The sequence below is a fragment of the Saccopteryx bilineata genome, chromosome X (assembly GCF_036850765.1).
Source record: "Saccopteryx bilineata isolate mSacBil1 chromosome X, mSacBil1_pri_phased_curated, whole genome shotgun sequence".
NCBI classification, from domain to species: Eukaryota; Metazoa; Chordata; class Mammalia; order Chiroptera; family Emballonuridae; genus Saccopteryx; species Saccopteryx bilineata.
Genome location: NC_089502.1, coordinates 75,966,240 through 75,981,173, shown reverse-complemented (window position 1 = coordinate 75,981,173; position 14,934 = coordinate 75,966,240). Strand labels below are relative to the sequence as shown.

At 44.7% G+C, this 14,934-nt stretch overlaps 1 protein-coding gene across 2 annotated transcripts; it reads left to right on the top strand.

Moving 5' to 3' along the window:
• The first annotated feature begins 6,594 nt into the window (after positions 1–6,594).
• On the top strand, positions 6,595–14,331 carry P2RY4 (pyrimidinergic receptor P2Y4). Of its 2 annotated transcripts, XM_066249897.1 has the most exons (3): positions 6,621–6,724; positions 6,874–6,942; positions 7,280–14,331. In XM_066249897.1, the coding sequence occupies exon 3, from the start codon at positions 7,287–7,289 to the stop codon at positions 8,382–8,384; it is 1,098 nt and encodes a 365-aa protein (XP_066105994.1). In that variant the 5' UTR covers positions 6,621–6,724; positions 6,874–6,942; positions 7,280–7,286; the 3' UTR covers positions 8,385–14,331. The 2 variants fall into 2 exon arrangements, with proteins under 2 accessions (XP_066105995.1, XP_066105994.1); XM_066249898.1 differs by lacking the exon at positions 6,874–6,942 and having other exon boundaries at positions 6,595–6,724.
• The last annotated feature ends 603 nt before the right edge of the window (positions 14,332–14,934 follow it).

The window sequence follows — 14,934 nt, the reverse complement described above, 5'->3', positions numbered from 1 at the left end:
TGTCTTTCTATATCACTTGATCAGCTATTACAGTCCACACAAAATCCAGAAGTATGGAAAAGAGTACCCCTTCCCCAGCCCCCCATCACTTGGGACTTGGGACTGCTGAAGCTGCCCTTTAGAAGCACTGGTTGTCCCAGTTTATGTGCACATCAGGAATCAATGTCCTGTAAGAGGGAGTGGAGGTAGTGGAGGCGGAATGAATGTTTTGAGCTGGGTGTACAAGGCTGTGAGCCTTGAACTTTCTTTCTTGTTGGGGAGAAGGTAATAAAGGAGTCCTGGCCCAAGAGCAGCAGGATGTTGCATGTGCAGGGATTATGCAGCTGACATCTGTGTCCCCCCACTTAGAGTAAACCCTCCCCCTGCAGCTCTTGACTCTCTCTCATCCCTGAAAGTATGTCCATGCTGTAGGCTCTAATCAGCTTCCCCTGCCTTATATGACCACTCGTAGAATTAGAGATATTTCTGTCCTACAGGTGCCAGGACCCCCACAATGGCATAATCTCCCTTACTTGACTGTCCTTCCTCCAGGGCCCAGGCCCAGGCTCAGGCTTCATGGACATGGAGAATGCAGAGACAGAACCTCCAAGCTCTGGGTGATACAGAACCCTACCTCCCTCACCTCCCCTTAGAGCTGGCTGGTCTGTAGTATCTGTCCATAGATGCAGCCTCAACCCTCCACGATGGGTATTCTTTCCTCAGAGGACGGCTATGGCTGTGGCTCAGAGGGCTGGCAGGGCCTTCCCTACCACCTGCTCCCCACTGCGGGCACTGAAGAGCTGTCCTGTGTTCTCCTCACACAGTTAGCTGTGTTAGCTCTTGTCATTTTTTGCCAGTATGAACTCCAGAACCTTGTCTTTTGTTGCTGCAACTCTCTCTCTCAGGGACAATCAGGTAGAACTAGAAGCCCAGACTCTGCAGGGCCCTAGTGCAACTGAAAGTAATGCTGGACATACTGAAAAAGAGTCATATACTTGCCAACGTTGGTGTCTGTGAGGAAGGGAAAAAGTCAGAATGAATGTACTTTTGGAGTAGGCTTCAACCCATTTTTGTCTTTAGAACCACACTCCAGGCTCATTTCTTCTTTCAACTCAGATCCATGGTCCTCTTGGCAGGAAGCAGATCTGGTAGGCCTTTAATTCATTATTATGATTCAACTTCAATCACCATCTCTCTTCCAGGAGTGTATGCGTTTCTTGGCTGCAGTATAACTTACAAACAGTGAAATGCACAAATCTAATTGCACAGGTTGATGAACTTTGACCTACTATGGAAGGTTGAGTAATGGCCCCCAAAGATATCAGGTCCTAATTCCTGGAACCTATGACCGTTCTCGTACATGGCAAAAGTCATATGAAAAAATTAGGGATCTTGAGATGGGGAGATTATTCTGTATCATCTGGGTAGGCCCTAAATGTAATCACTAGTCTTCTTATAAGACAGGGGCAGAAGGAGATAGAAACTGATTTGACTATAGAGACAGAAGGAAATGTGAGGACTGGACCAAGCTGCTATGCCACTGGCTTTGAAGGTGAAGAAAGGGGCCACAGACAAGGAGCATAGCTCTAGGAGCTAGAAAAGGCAAGGGAACGGGTTCTCCCGTTGTTTCTTATAGTTGTGAGATGACTGTTGCAGTTCAAATGTAGCCCTGCCAGTACCTTCATTTTGGCCCAGTAAAACGATTTTGGTCCTTTCCAGGTCCGTACCCACTCACTCTGCACACTCCAGTAATATTCCCAACCAGGCCTTCCAGTTAGGAAGTGATGATCACATCTGAGTGAGGAAGGGGTCTGTTACCCAGTCAGGGCTTGTAGCAGACAGGATTGTTTGTCATCTCATCTCATAGCCATCTTCCCCTTCCTTTCTGTGGACAGAATCCCCATTTTTTGGTACTCCATCCTCACCCACTTGGTGGTCTGCTCTTCTAAGCCAGTCATGATCACTTCATACCCCTTTCCAGTGTTAATCATAAACATGATGAATTTCAGGCCACTGAGATGTGAAGAAAGTACGCTAGGGAGATTCCAGGAAAGGCTTACTGAGTGATAAAAATAAGCACACAGGAAAGAGGTTTTCTTCTCCTACCCCTGAATATTGCCATGTTTGGATGCAATGCCTGATCTGCAATGGCTGCCTTGTGACCATGATACATGCTAAACAATATACTGATGGTTGCACATCAGAAAGGAGGAAAGAAACAGGATTTTTTTTAAAAAAATGACATTGTTGAACTGTTGAATTCTTCAACTCCAAAGCTGCCTACTCCTGTACTCAGATGCAAGATAATAAATTTCTTTATTTTAAAGTCAGCTGAGTTGGAATTTTCTGTTATTGCAAATGAAAGCATACCAGCAAACTTAAGTGGCTTCTGGATGAGGCCATTGGCTCAGTGGGGGAGGATGGAAAGGAAACATATATCACATGGTAAAAAAAAAAAAAAGACTTCCCAGGCTGTCATAGGTGCTGGACACAGTGGTACTGATCTCTAAAGTCATTAACAGCCTTGCTGGAGATGAAGAATAAACATTTAGAAAGACTGACAGGGCATACTATAGAAAAGGCACCTGAACAAGATACATATAGCTGTATCCAAGTTATTATAAAGTGACTGTATACAGTCACTTTCCCATGATTTTATTAGTAAGTTTTGATTATCCAGGATTTCAGATTAGTGTGTCTTTTCATCAAAGTCAAGTGCTTGTTCCTCTTCACACTGCACCTTGTTCTCAGCAGACAACCTCATTTTTTCACTTTGGAAAGAAAACAGGCCATTGGGGTGAACTTGTCTATCTCCAACTCCCTCCAGATTCATCCCTAATGATGAGGTCGGTGGTAACTGCCAGCCCCTATGCATTACATGCTGTGCCTTGTTTTCTCTTCACAAGATAGGTGCTTGCTAGTGTGCTCATTCGGCACATGAGAAATTGGAGGTTCAGGAACTTATCCACAGCCATTTAGCTAGTGGTGATGGAGCCAGAATTCAACTCTAAGGGTGTGTCTGATTCGAAAGCCTATATTTCCCCCACTATTTCACTTACCTTCCCACCCTCATTTAGTTCCTTCCTTCCTCCTTTCCTTTCCCTTCATTACCTTTGTTTCTTCCTTCCTAATTTCTCCCTGCCTCCACCTCAGAGAAAGGGGTTAGAACCCATGCCTTTCCCCTTTTCTCTTCCTTAGGCCCCAAGATGACAGCAACTACTGCAGAGAGTGTGAGGGACCAAGAGGAGAGGCTGGAAAAGACTGGAGGAGTAAGGAAGTGGAAGGATGCCAGCAATAATGGTATCTATACACTTATTTATCTTTGTAAGGGGAGAGAAGATAATAAACTTTGCCTGATGTACTAAATTCTAGATGTCAATAAGATAGCCAAGTGGATATGACCTACAGCAAACAATATGTACATAGATGTGGGGATTATTGAATTGAACAAACTATTAGTGAGTCATCCATTCATTTAACAGACATTTATTGAACAGATATGCAAGGTATCTGTTTTGTTAACTGTGATCTGAAAAGCAGTTTTTTGGACCACAAGATGTATGACTCGGGGAAAAAATACCCAGAACAAATGTTATCATAACTTTACTTGGAGGGCTGTGAGAAAGACAAATATAAAACCAGGTGTTTATGCTCAAGAAGTTCTTGGTCTAGTGTGGGAAAAGATGAACAAAAACACAAGTGAGTATAATTCTAGGCAGTCTGTTGTATGTTCCATAATTTCAATAGAAATCAAATGTGAGAAGAATATGAAATATTAATTTTGATTAGAGAGAGATCTGTATGCTGGAGTTTCATTGGTCATTATAAATATTTATAACTTCTAAGTTAATCATGAGAGTGGATGTTGAGAGAAAGCAAGAGAAGTGGGGAAGAGGGGAAGGGAGAAGAAGGGAGGAGATGAGAAAAAGGGAGTAGAGAGAGGCTGTTGGAGTAAACCTTGGGGAAGGGCCTCACGTGGGGGGAGGAGGACAGGAAGGAACCAGAGAAAGAGTCTGAAGGAGCATCCAGAGGAACAAGAGAAGCAGAGTGATCCCCCAAATCACAGAAACAAAAATGAGGAAGAGCTTCACAGAAGAAAGCGAGTCTGGACAGCAGCATTGCATAAGGCACAAACCACTCCTTCTGGCCCTGGTGACGTTAGCAGAAGCTAGCTTCTGGTTGGGGAATGTTGGAAGAAGTCTTTTCCTGAAGTAGCCACCGGGTGGTAGTGGTGACAGCAGCGGCGGCTGTAGCTGTGTCCAGGGACTAGCAGAAACCTGGCAGAGCTGTCAGGTGAAGCCTAGCAGAGTTAAGCCAGTTTGAAGCAGTGGAAGTCAGAAGCTGGCTTAGCCTGGGGCTACCCTAGTATAGCGGACATTGGACTAGCCCCTTAGGTGTACACCAAGCCTCAAATCACACTTGTCCACCTCTGAAGAGGCCAGCTAGTAATGGTACAACATCCTTTATGGATTAGCAGCATTTTATGGTTTACGAAGTGCTCTTATACCTATTAATCAATTCAACACACAGGAAACATGAAAATCTTGGTGTTATTATCCTCATTTCACTGGTGAGGACACTAAGTTACAAAGAAGTTTCCAGGGTCACACAGCTCATACAGGGAAGAACAAAGATTTGAAATCAACACCATCAGGCTCCGAACACTTGGGCTTTTTATGCAGTATCACAGCTGTCAGCTGTTTGAGACTCAGTGCTTCTTCCACATCTACCTTGTACCTGCCCTCCACCCCACCACAAGAGGAGAATCTTCTGGTTCCCCCACCCAGGATCCTGAGCCTTACTGGTGTTCTAGATTCTAGAGCCTCCCCTGCTAGGTCTGCCTCCTCGTCTCACTCCCAGGACCCAGCTGGGCAGCATTCTCCGACTAGAAGATCAGGTTCAGAGTTCCCAGCTCCCTTGTTTCCAGCTCCCTTCAGAGTGGATTCTGCTCCTGCCGCTCCCTTCCCAAGCACTACCGCCTCACCCTCAGAGGCCTCCAGGCCCAGAGCTTGCCTCCTGTGCCCAAGACCTCCATCACCACAAAACCTTTGTTAGCCCCAGGAGCCCCAGGCCCAGAACTCCTGACAGTTGGACATTCCTGAGCACTTGGCTCTCAAACATCCAGGCTTGGTCTGTCTGCTCTCTCTGCCATATTCTGACCAGGGTCACCTGTAGTGATAGAGAGAGATGAGCTGGTACATGGGAGGGCGAAGAGTCTGTAAGGGAAGCTTGTTGGCCTGCACACTTGGGGAGGAGTGAAATGCCTCCTTGCTGTTTCCTCTGACATGTAATAATAAGCATCTTGAAATATTGACAGGCTGAAAACTGAACTCCTGATCTTTCCTCAAACCTGCTCTTCTCACCACCATTCATACCTCTGTCAACAGTAACTCCATTCTTCCAGTTGCTCAGAGCAGAAAATCTTGTCCTCAGTCTTGACTCATTCCTTTCTCCCACACTGCCCATCAGTAAGTCTGATCTCTCCTTTGAAACTCTAGCCAGAATCTGACCACTTATCGCTACCTCCACCAGCCTGGTCCACCATCACCTCTGTTGGCAAAGGCCTCTGTACTGGTCTTCCTCCTGTGTACCCAGGCCTGCAGTCTCTTCTCAACCAACAGCTAGCCAGTGATCCCTCTGAAATGTCAATCAGATCCACACTTGTCTCTTCTAAACCCTACATGGTTCCCCACTTGTTCAAAGTAAAAGTTAAAGTCCTCACAATGGCTTCTAATGACCATCATGATCTGGTCCCTGCCAAACTCTCTGACCTCATTTCTATGGTTCTCCTTCCTCACAACCACCTGATCTTTATTCAAGTAACCCTAACATTTAAAACAGCAGTCCTCTCTATTTCCCTTTGTTCTTCCTTGTGTATTTCCCCTCCCCCCTTTATTTTTCTCCATAATAATGATCAAAATTTATATTATATTTTACCTTATCCCTTCCACTAGTATGTAAGCTCCATTAGAGTAGGAATTTTTATCTGTTCTGTTTACTACTAGTAAACTACCAGTGCCTAGAGATGGACCAAGCACATAGTTGTCTCCCAGGAAATATTTGCTTATTCTTCCCTGGTTTATGGCCAGTGGCTTAAGGAAGCAACTAAGCACAGTAATTAAGTATATGAATGCTAGAGCTTGGTTCAAGGGCAGGCCTGCTTGGGTTCCAATCTTGGCTCTACTGCTAATTAGCAAAATATTTAAACACTCTCCGCCTTAGTTTTCTCATCAACAAAGTAAGGTTGATAATATTACTTACTTCAATAGAGAGTCTAGGAGGCATTGTAAAGCACTGCGTGCCTTGCACAGAGCAGGTGGTACTACATGAGCATTTGTTATAATCATATGTACATGGAGTTAAAATTTATATGAGTAGTTTAGATTTTCTAAAATCCTTCAATATGTTACCTTGCACTTGCCCATGTTAACATTACATGATCGTCCTGTAGTTTTATTTATCTCCAGTGGCTTGACTTTTCATTTGTAAACTTAAACATTTCCTTGTGTACTCTCTCCTACAGTCATTTAGAAGCTGTTAAATAGTAATCTCGCTGGGCCTCTTTCACAATCTGTACAGTCAGTGGGTTGGTCTAGGGAATCTTGATGGGCCTCTCTTGCTCTGACAGTCTCCCAGGATAGGAGGAGGGACAGGCCCCACCCCAACCCTGCCCCCGTGGATATGCCCTCTGGCTGCCAAGGGGAAGGGTGACAGAGTCAGCTGGGCTCAGCTTCAAGGGGACCAGGTAAGGAGACCTGCCAAGTTTCTTGGGTAAGAGTGGCGATGGGGTTTCTGGGCTAGACCAGGAGTCACAAGTAACTGTAGTATAAAGACACTGGGAGCAGGGTGAGAGGAGACGTGAAGTCATCTAATGGAGAGATGCTCTCTTCACAGGGACACAGCTGCTGTGACGAGCTAGGAGACAATTAGGGTCTGGGCATCTTCTCACACTGGAGAGTCCCGGTAGGCCTCTACCCCCTTCATCTGGCCAAGCTCTGAAGGACAGAGTCCACTGTGGCATGAGAACAACCCAGACTGTTCTCCAGAGGCCCAGCACTGCCTGCTACTCCGCCACCCCCCTGGCTGGACCGTGGGAGCCCGGGCGGGGGCCCAGCAGGCCTGGGCTGCACCCATATTTACTCCTCTCAGCTCAGTTCCCACTAATGCTTCAACCATTACCCTCTCTCTTCTCCATTTTCTCTTTCTTATTTTTTTTTCTTTTGCCTCAGGTCAAGGCTGGGTAGGGGGTGGGGGGGACAAGGAAGTCCAGTACTCTCACTGCTACCTTTTTCACCTCCAGGGGGACCATGACCAGTGCAGAGTCCCCACTGCTCACAACCCTAGGCTCCAGCTCAGATCCTGGCCACAGTGATGTAGAGCTGGACTGCTGGTTTAATGAGGAGTTCAAGTTCATCCTGCTGCCTGTGAGCTACGCAGTGGTCTTTGTGCTGGGTCTGGGCCTCAATGCACCAACCCTCTGGCTCTTCCTCTTCCACCTCCGACCCTGGGATGCGACGGCCACCTACATGTTCCACCTGGCCTTGTCAGACACTCTGTATGTGCTGTCGCTGCCCACCCTCGTCTACTATTATGCGGCCCGCAACCACTGGCCTTTTGGCACTAAGCTCTGCAAGTTCATCCGCTTCCTCTTCTACTGGAACCTGTACTGCAGTGTCCTTTTTCTCACCTGCATCAGTGTGCAGCGCTACCTGGGCATTTGCCACCCGCTGCGGGCGCTGCGCTGGGGCCGCCCGCGCACTGCCGGCCTTCTCTGCCTGGCAGTGTGGCTGTTCGTAGCTGGCTGCCTTGTGCCCAACCTGGTCTTCGTCACAACCAGCTCCAGGGGGGATACCATCCTGTGCCATGACACCACTCGGCCTGAGGAGTTCCACCACTATGTGTACTTCAGCTCGGCAATCATGGTGCTACTCTTTGGTGTGCCCTGCCTGGTCACTCTCGTCTGCTATGGGCTCATGGCCCGGCACCTGTATCGGCCTTTTCCAGGGGCAACCCAGTCATCTTCTCGTCTGCGTTCTATCCGTACCATTGTGATGGTGCTCACGGTCTTTTCCGTCTGCTTCGTGCCTTTCCATATCACCCGCACCATTTATTACATGGCAAGGCTGTTGGAAGCTAATTGCCAGGTGCTGAACATTGTCAATGTGGTCTACAAAGTGACCCGGCCTCTGGCCAGTGCCAACAGCTGCCTGGATCCTGTGCTCTACATGCTCACTGGGGACAAGTATCGAAGGCAGCTTTGGAAGCTTTGCAGATGTGGCACCTCCCAGCCCCCCATGGCTGCTTCCTCCTTGGCACTGGTGTCCCTACCTGAGTATAGCAGCTGCAGGTGGACGACCACTCTCCAGGAAAGTGGCCGCTCTACCTCTAGGGCAGATAGATTGTAACACTGAGAGCCTGCGAGAAAAAAGTGAGTGAGTGAAGGATCCTAATGATGCCACCTGATATGGCTGCTTCCTCCTCTTTCCAGGCTCTGACCAGAGGCCCTCCCCCTGAGGGCTAGTGGAGGCCAGTAAAATCATGTGTGACCCCATCTCTCATAAATCCTTCAGTTGCCTTCTACTCTTTAGTCAACAACAGTAGCAGCCACTCTTCCTCTTCTACTTCTTTCTCTTTGTTTTTCTCCCATTCCTGGGGCCATTGGTCCCATTTCTTGACCCTACGAGTCTTCCTGGAAACCTTCCCTAGTCCTCCTCCTCCCTCCTTATCCCCTACATCCTTTTATAACATGTGTTCCTATAGCCAGACCAGAGCATTCAACGGGAGGAGTGGAGAAGCTGGAAGAATCTCAGGATCAGCCTGACTTATCTGATGGTGACAGGCAGAATCAGGAGGTAGGGACATTGCCATATCACAGATGCCAAGGATGTGACCATATGTAGCACCCACTTCCTGGGTTCCCCTTGAAGACAGAATAGTCTGACTTACTGAGGGTGCTGAATTGGCACTATCCTAGAGATCCCACATGCTAAGGTCCCCACATGTAGCTGAAAGCATGGTGCTATTGAACTGGTATGTAGTCACTAAGTAGAGAGGGAGCCCTGAGTATTACCATGGTCTGGGATTGTGAAGAGCCTCTGGGGCAGGGCCCAAGCTGTTAAGTACCTCTGGAACAAGAATAGGACAGGACCTACTTTTATGACGCTTGCTAAGAACATATTTGACAGCTCTCTTGTACGTAATGTAAAGAAGGAAGATGGCTCAGAATAAGAGGGTGGAGCCTTTGCATCTCTGGCTGTAAGTTCCAGCATCAGGGGTAGAGCAGGTTTGTGCAGAAGTTGGGGGTGGTGACAAGGATCGATACCAGAGCTGGCTCTTCACTGGTCTTTTCTCTTTCTCTAGATCCTGCTGTAGATAAATAATAAATCTGTCCCCAGCTCTTTCAGATCACGCCTTAGGGTTTTGAGGTCATAGCAGGGCACTGGGACCAGGACAGCTCCCCTCAGAGTCTTTCATCCAGTCACCCACTCCCTCCCAGCTCCATCTTAGTGTTTACAAGCTTATGGATATGAGGGGGGGGGGGGTGTATGAAACTTGGGAGCTAACTCCCAAGCCTTGGAAAATAAGAGTTCCTGGGAAGGCCTCTGTGAAAAGAGTGGGCTCACACTTCTAGGCATCCTAAAGTTTAGAGACGAATGGGTGCTTCTAGGCACCTCAACGTCTAGACACCAACGGGTTCTGAAGTCGCCTTCCAACGTGTTGGTCTCTTGAGTCTTCAGCCTTCCTTTTCTTTTGCTCCACCCCTGCTGACCTGTCTCTAATCCCTTACTTGTCTGTTAGCTTCCTCAGTCTTACCAGATCTCTCTGGAGAGTAAGGTTGGGACTGGTCTGCAGGGAAAAAAAATGAATTCAATGTCCTGGAGTCCCCTTTTGCATTCTTTTAAGGGCACTCTTTTCCTCCCTAGATAATCAGAACCCACTTATTACCCCAGTCCCCTTCCATTAGGAATAAATGAACTGGCTTTCTTACTAGTCTCCCAGTCTCATGGTCACCACCTAAATTATTACACACCCTGCTCCTCATCTGCATTCATTCCCTTTAATTCCTATGACCAGAGCTTCCTTGCCCATCACCTTTCTTACCCACAAGCCCCACCCAGGAAAGCTTCTCCTCCATCACAACTGACCCAGCCTTCTCCATTTCTCCAGTCTTTTGAACTCCCTTTTGCTTAATTGAGACTAACTGCCCAGACTTTGTGGTCTGCTACTTTAGGGCTGCCTTCCTGCTCACTCTAACTTTAAACACCTTATACCAATCTTCTCCTCTCTCTGGAGAGGACTTCAGATGAAGCTAGAACACAAGGATGGCTTGATCCGCTGAAACGTCTTGTCTTGAAACTTCATCTCACCCCTATCCCTCTTAACCTGCCGAGTTCCTAGTGAACAGTCATTCTAGAATGACTGTTTTCTGTTTTTCTACTTTCTCAAGACTCCTATTTTCATCTCACCCCTATCCCTCTTAACCTGCCGAGTTCCTAGTGAACAGTCATTCTAGAATGACTGTTTTCTGTTTTTCTACTTTCTCAAGACTCCTATTTCATCTCACCCCTATCCCTCTTAACCTGCCGAGTTCCTAGTGAACAGTCATTCTAGAATGACTGTTTTCTGTTTTTCTACTTTCTCAAGACTCCTATTTTCATCTCACCCCTATCCCTCTTAACCTGCCGAGTTCCTAGTGAACAGTCATTCTAGAATGACTGTTTTCTGTTTTTCTCAAGACTTTCTCAAGACTCCTATTTCATCCTACCCTCATGACTACTTAAGATTTACCTTGCCTCATGCAAAACGAAGACAATTTAATATCTCAACTTCTTTTTTGCTTTTATTTATGAAAACTCTACTTGTATATCCACCTTGTCTTTCTCCCTTTCTTCCCTGCAGTCCCAGAATAAGAAGTGCCCCTCTTTTTTTGTCTTTTGTTTATCTCTCTTCATCATTTTCAGTTTCTTCCAGACTGATTTCATCCTATCCTCTCTCTCTCTCTCTCTCTCTCTCTCTCTCACACACACACACACCAAAACCCAAACAAACAAAAATAAAGCATTACCGCTGAAACCTTGACCCTGCTCTTTTCTAGCTATCATTCTATTTATCTCACTCATTTCACTGTCATTTCTGGAAAGACTACCATAAAACTTGTTTCTTTACCACAAAGTTACCACTTAACTCTCCTAATCTGATTACCTTTTTACACTTTTTTTGTACTTAGAAGAACACAAATTACCTCATAAGTAAGACCTTTAATGATCTTTTCTCTACCTTTATTGCCTTTGACTTCTCTAGGATGTCCTTGTTGCATATGTTTTTAAATTCTGCAAAGACATTTTATTGTAATACTCTCTTTCTGCTACAGTCTTTCATATTTATTATTTCAACAACACATAAAATTCCATCCATCAGCCTGACTAGGTGGTGGAGCAGTAGATAGAGCGTTGGACTGGGATGCGGAGGACCCAAGTTCGAGACCTCGAGGTCGCCAGCTTGAGCGCAAGCTCATCTGGCTTTTGGCTTGAGAAAAAAAAATGCTCACCAGCTTGGACCCAAGGTCTCTGGCTTGAGCAAGGGGTTACTCGGTCTGCTGAAGGCCCGGTCAAGGCACATATGAGAAAGCAATCAATGAACAACTAAGGTGTTGCAACGAAAAACTGATGATTGATGCTTCTCATCTCTCTCTGTTCCTGTCTGTCTGTCCCTATCTATCCCTCTCTCTGACTCTCTCTCTCTGTCCCTGTAAAAACAAAACAAAACAAAAAAACCCAAAACAAAAACAAAAAGAAAAAAATTCCATCCATCAATGGATTGTATGTTATTTGACTATTCCTCTAGGTGACTCCCAATTTTTATATGCTTTGACTATCTTAATGCATATGACTATTTTCTTCTTTATAATTCTGCTCTTAGGACAACTTCCAAGGAGTGGGATTCCCAGATCAGAGCATGAATGTTAGTATTATGTGTATCAGCCTGACCAGGCGGTGGCACAGTGGATAGAGCATTGGACCGGGATACAGAGGACCCAGGTTCAAGACCCCGAAGTGGCCAGCTTGAGCATGGGCTCATCTGGTTTGAGTAAAAAGCTCACCAGCTTGGACCCAAGGTTGTTGGCTCGAGCAAGTGGTTACTTGGTCTTCTGAAGGCCCATGGTCAAGGCACATATGAGAGAGCAATCGATGAACAACTAAAGTGTCGCAACGAAAAAACTGATGATTGATGCTTCTCATCTCTCTCTGTTGCTGTCTGTCTGTCCCTACTATCCCTCTCTCTGACTCTCTCTCTGTCTCTGTAAACAAACAAACAAATAAACAAAAATATTATGTGTATCAGACTTTTGGCATTTTTACTATCTTTTGCTATTACTTATACTATTCTCCTGGAATGCTACTTAATTCTTTGTATATGTTTGTTTGAGTTCCCATCTGTAAACCCCTTGAGTTACTGTGACAGAAAGGAAAAAGCATAGGACTGAAAGACAGAAGAGGCAAGTTTCAGCCCTGAGTATAAAGTGGGGCTCAGGTGTGTAACTTGGGTGAGTCACTTAGACACTATGAGCCACAATTTGATCATCTGTAAAATGAAGATCATAATTTCAGCTTTAAGTACTTCAGATTGTGATGAGGCTCTGCAAATCTAGAGATCTAAGCAAATATAAATAGTTGTTAGAATCTTATCTCATTTGCTTAATAAATGGTGCTTAAGACATATTTGCTGATTACTTGTCAGTAATTCAGTTTACTGTTTCTTCTCCTGGGTATATTCCCATGTTAAGAGGCCACAGGATCCTCAAAGGATCTAAAGAGTTTTCAAGCTTATGTGACTCAAGGGGCACTTTAGGAATAGTGGAGGTAGGGAGGGCACTGGAAATATATTTTGGAGGAAAGTAGGCCTGTTCAAGATCTCTCACAGCTCCCTACATTGGCCACTCACTACTTGGCCCACCTGTAAGGCTAACCTGGAAGTAAGAGGAAGAGAAGGTGGTACATCTGAACTTTCAGTTTCCTCACATTTTCTATTTCTTCATTTCACAATCTTCAAGCTTAATGCTTCACCTGGGACTCTTTTTTCCTTCATTGGTGTGATAGAAGCCAGCACAAGCAGAACAAGCAATTATAGTCAGATAACTAGACTTGACTTTGAATCCTAATCTGCTACTGACTAGTTGTGTGATCTCAGAAAAGTTTCTTAATCTTTCCTTGATTTAGTTTCCTCATTGATCAACTGCAGATAGTAATACTTCTTTGGCAGGCCTGTTGTGAATTGTCAGTGGAGTAATAAATAAGGAAACACCATTTCATCTGTTCTCAAGTTTAGTGTAGCTGGACAAGGAACCAGAATTCTAGATTCAGATTTGGTACTGCTTAGAAGTGAAAACTAAGATTATGACAAAGAACGAACCCTCGAGTGTGAGAAGCAGAAGGCTAAGAACTGATCACTGAGAGATGACCATAGTGATAAATATGAAGGAAATGGATTGGGACTTTTGCATTGTTACATAAGTTCTTATTTTTAAAATCCCTTTGAACAAAAGAAAAAATGGTTAAGAAAGCAAACAACAGTGTCAAATGCCTAAGAGAATTCAGGGAGGATGAGATACTCAGGAAGATAATGAAAAATACTTGATTTCCTGCCAACCGTGATCTATGCATACACAAGATATTAGCCAATGACATTAACTAAAGAGGCCAATCTCAAATAGCTTTTGTAATCAAGATTTGTTCACATGTGTTTATACTCCTCTTTCCCTTTGAGTTCTTAGGTGCCTCTACCTCTTTCCATAAATTTAAGAATAACCCACTGAATGGGTTACTTGCTGAACTCTACAGAGCTGATATTCCCAGTATGAGCTGAGATGTGGCTTGTCACCAGAAGGAAGTGCAAAAATATTTGACTGCAATCAAAAAGCAAGCCTATCTGTGAGGGCACCTTGGTGTATGTTTGATTGCCAGAGCTTATGCATTTAGGTCACAAAGTGGGAAGAGGACAAATTATTCCTCCTTGAGTCAAACTATAAATTCCCAAAACATGGGAACTCTCCAAGAGAAGGAGAGAGATAAAATCTTTACTGTTGCTGGCTGATTATTACTGTAAATTTTGTATCACAGTTTGAGGCCTTAGCTGTGCTGTTAGAGCTACAGTTGGAAAGAAGAAACCAGATGTACTTGGAAAAGTCAAGAGAAAAATCAACTCATGCCCTCTCAGAGAACATCGTACTGATGACATCTGCTCAATTTGTATACTTCTCATTGATATTTACCTCACTGCTCATTGTAAGCCTCATTGTCTTTACCACCAATAACCCTTTACCTCCAATGTAAATAAAACATTTCTTTTTACCCACTCAGACTTGCTGGATTCCTTTCCAGAGGGTAGCCATTGCTTTGGTTATTTGAAGATTTAAGCTAGTTTGAGTTTACAAATTTTTATCTTTATTTATTTCTCTAATGCAGTTTTCTAAAGCACACATTTCAAGATGGTAATAGGTGTTATTAAGTTTTTAAAGGATTGGGTTAATCAATGTTAAGAAGATTCCTTTACTACAAGATTTATCCAGAGACTTTAATATCATAATGTCCATGGTGAATTTCTAAGAGGAAGAGGTTTGATACGTGATATCTACAAAACTTAATAACCAAGAGAACTTTTCTTTCTTCTTCTTTCTTGAGGTATGTCTCAAGAACTTACTATGCCAAGACATACTTTAGGAGACACTGCTCTAAAAAGGAATTCTAATATCTTGATCTCACTTGATCAGAGAGCAGGAGTTAGCTTATATCTCCTGCTCTCCTATATTTATTGCTCTCCATCATGGGCAGACAAAAATAGGAAAAGAAAAGTACTTTTTCTTTTCTTTTCTTTTTTTCTTTTTTTTTTTGTATTTTTCTGAAGCTGGAAACGGGGAGAGACAGTCAGACAGACTCCTGCATGCGCCCGACCAGGATC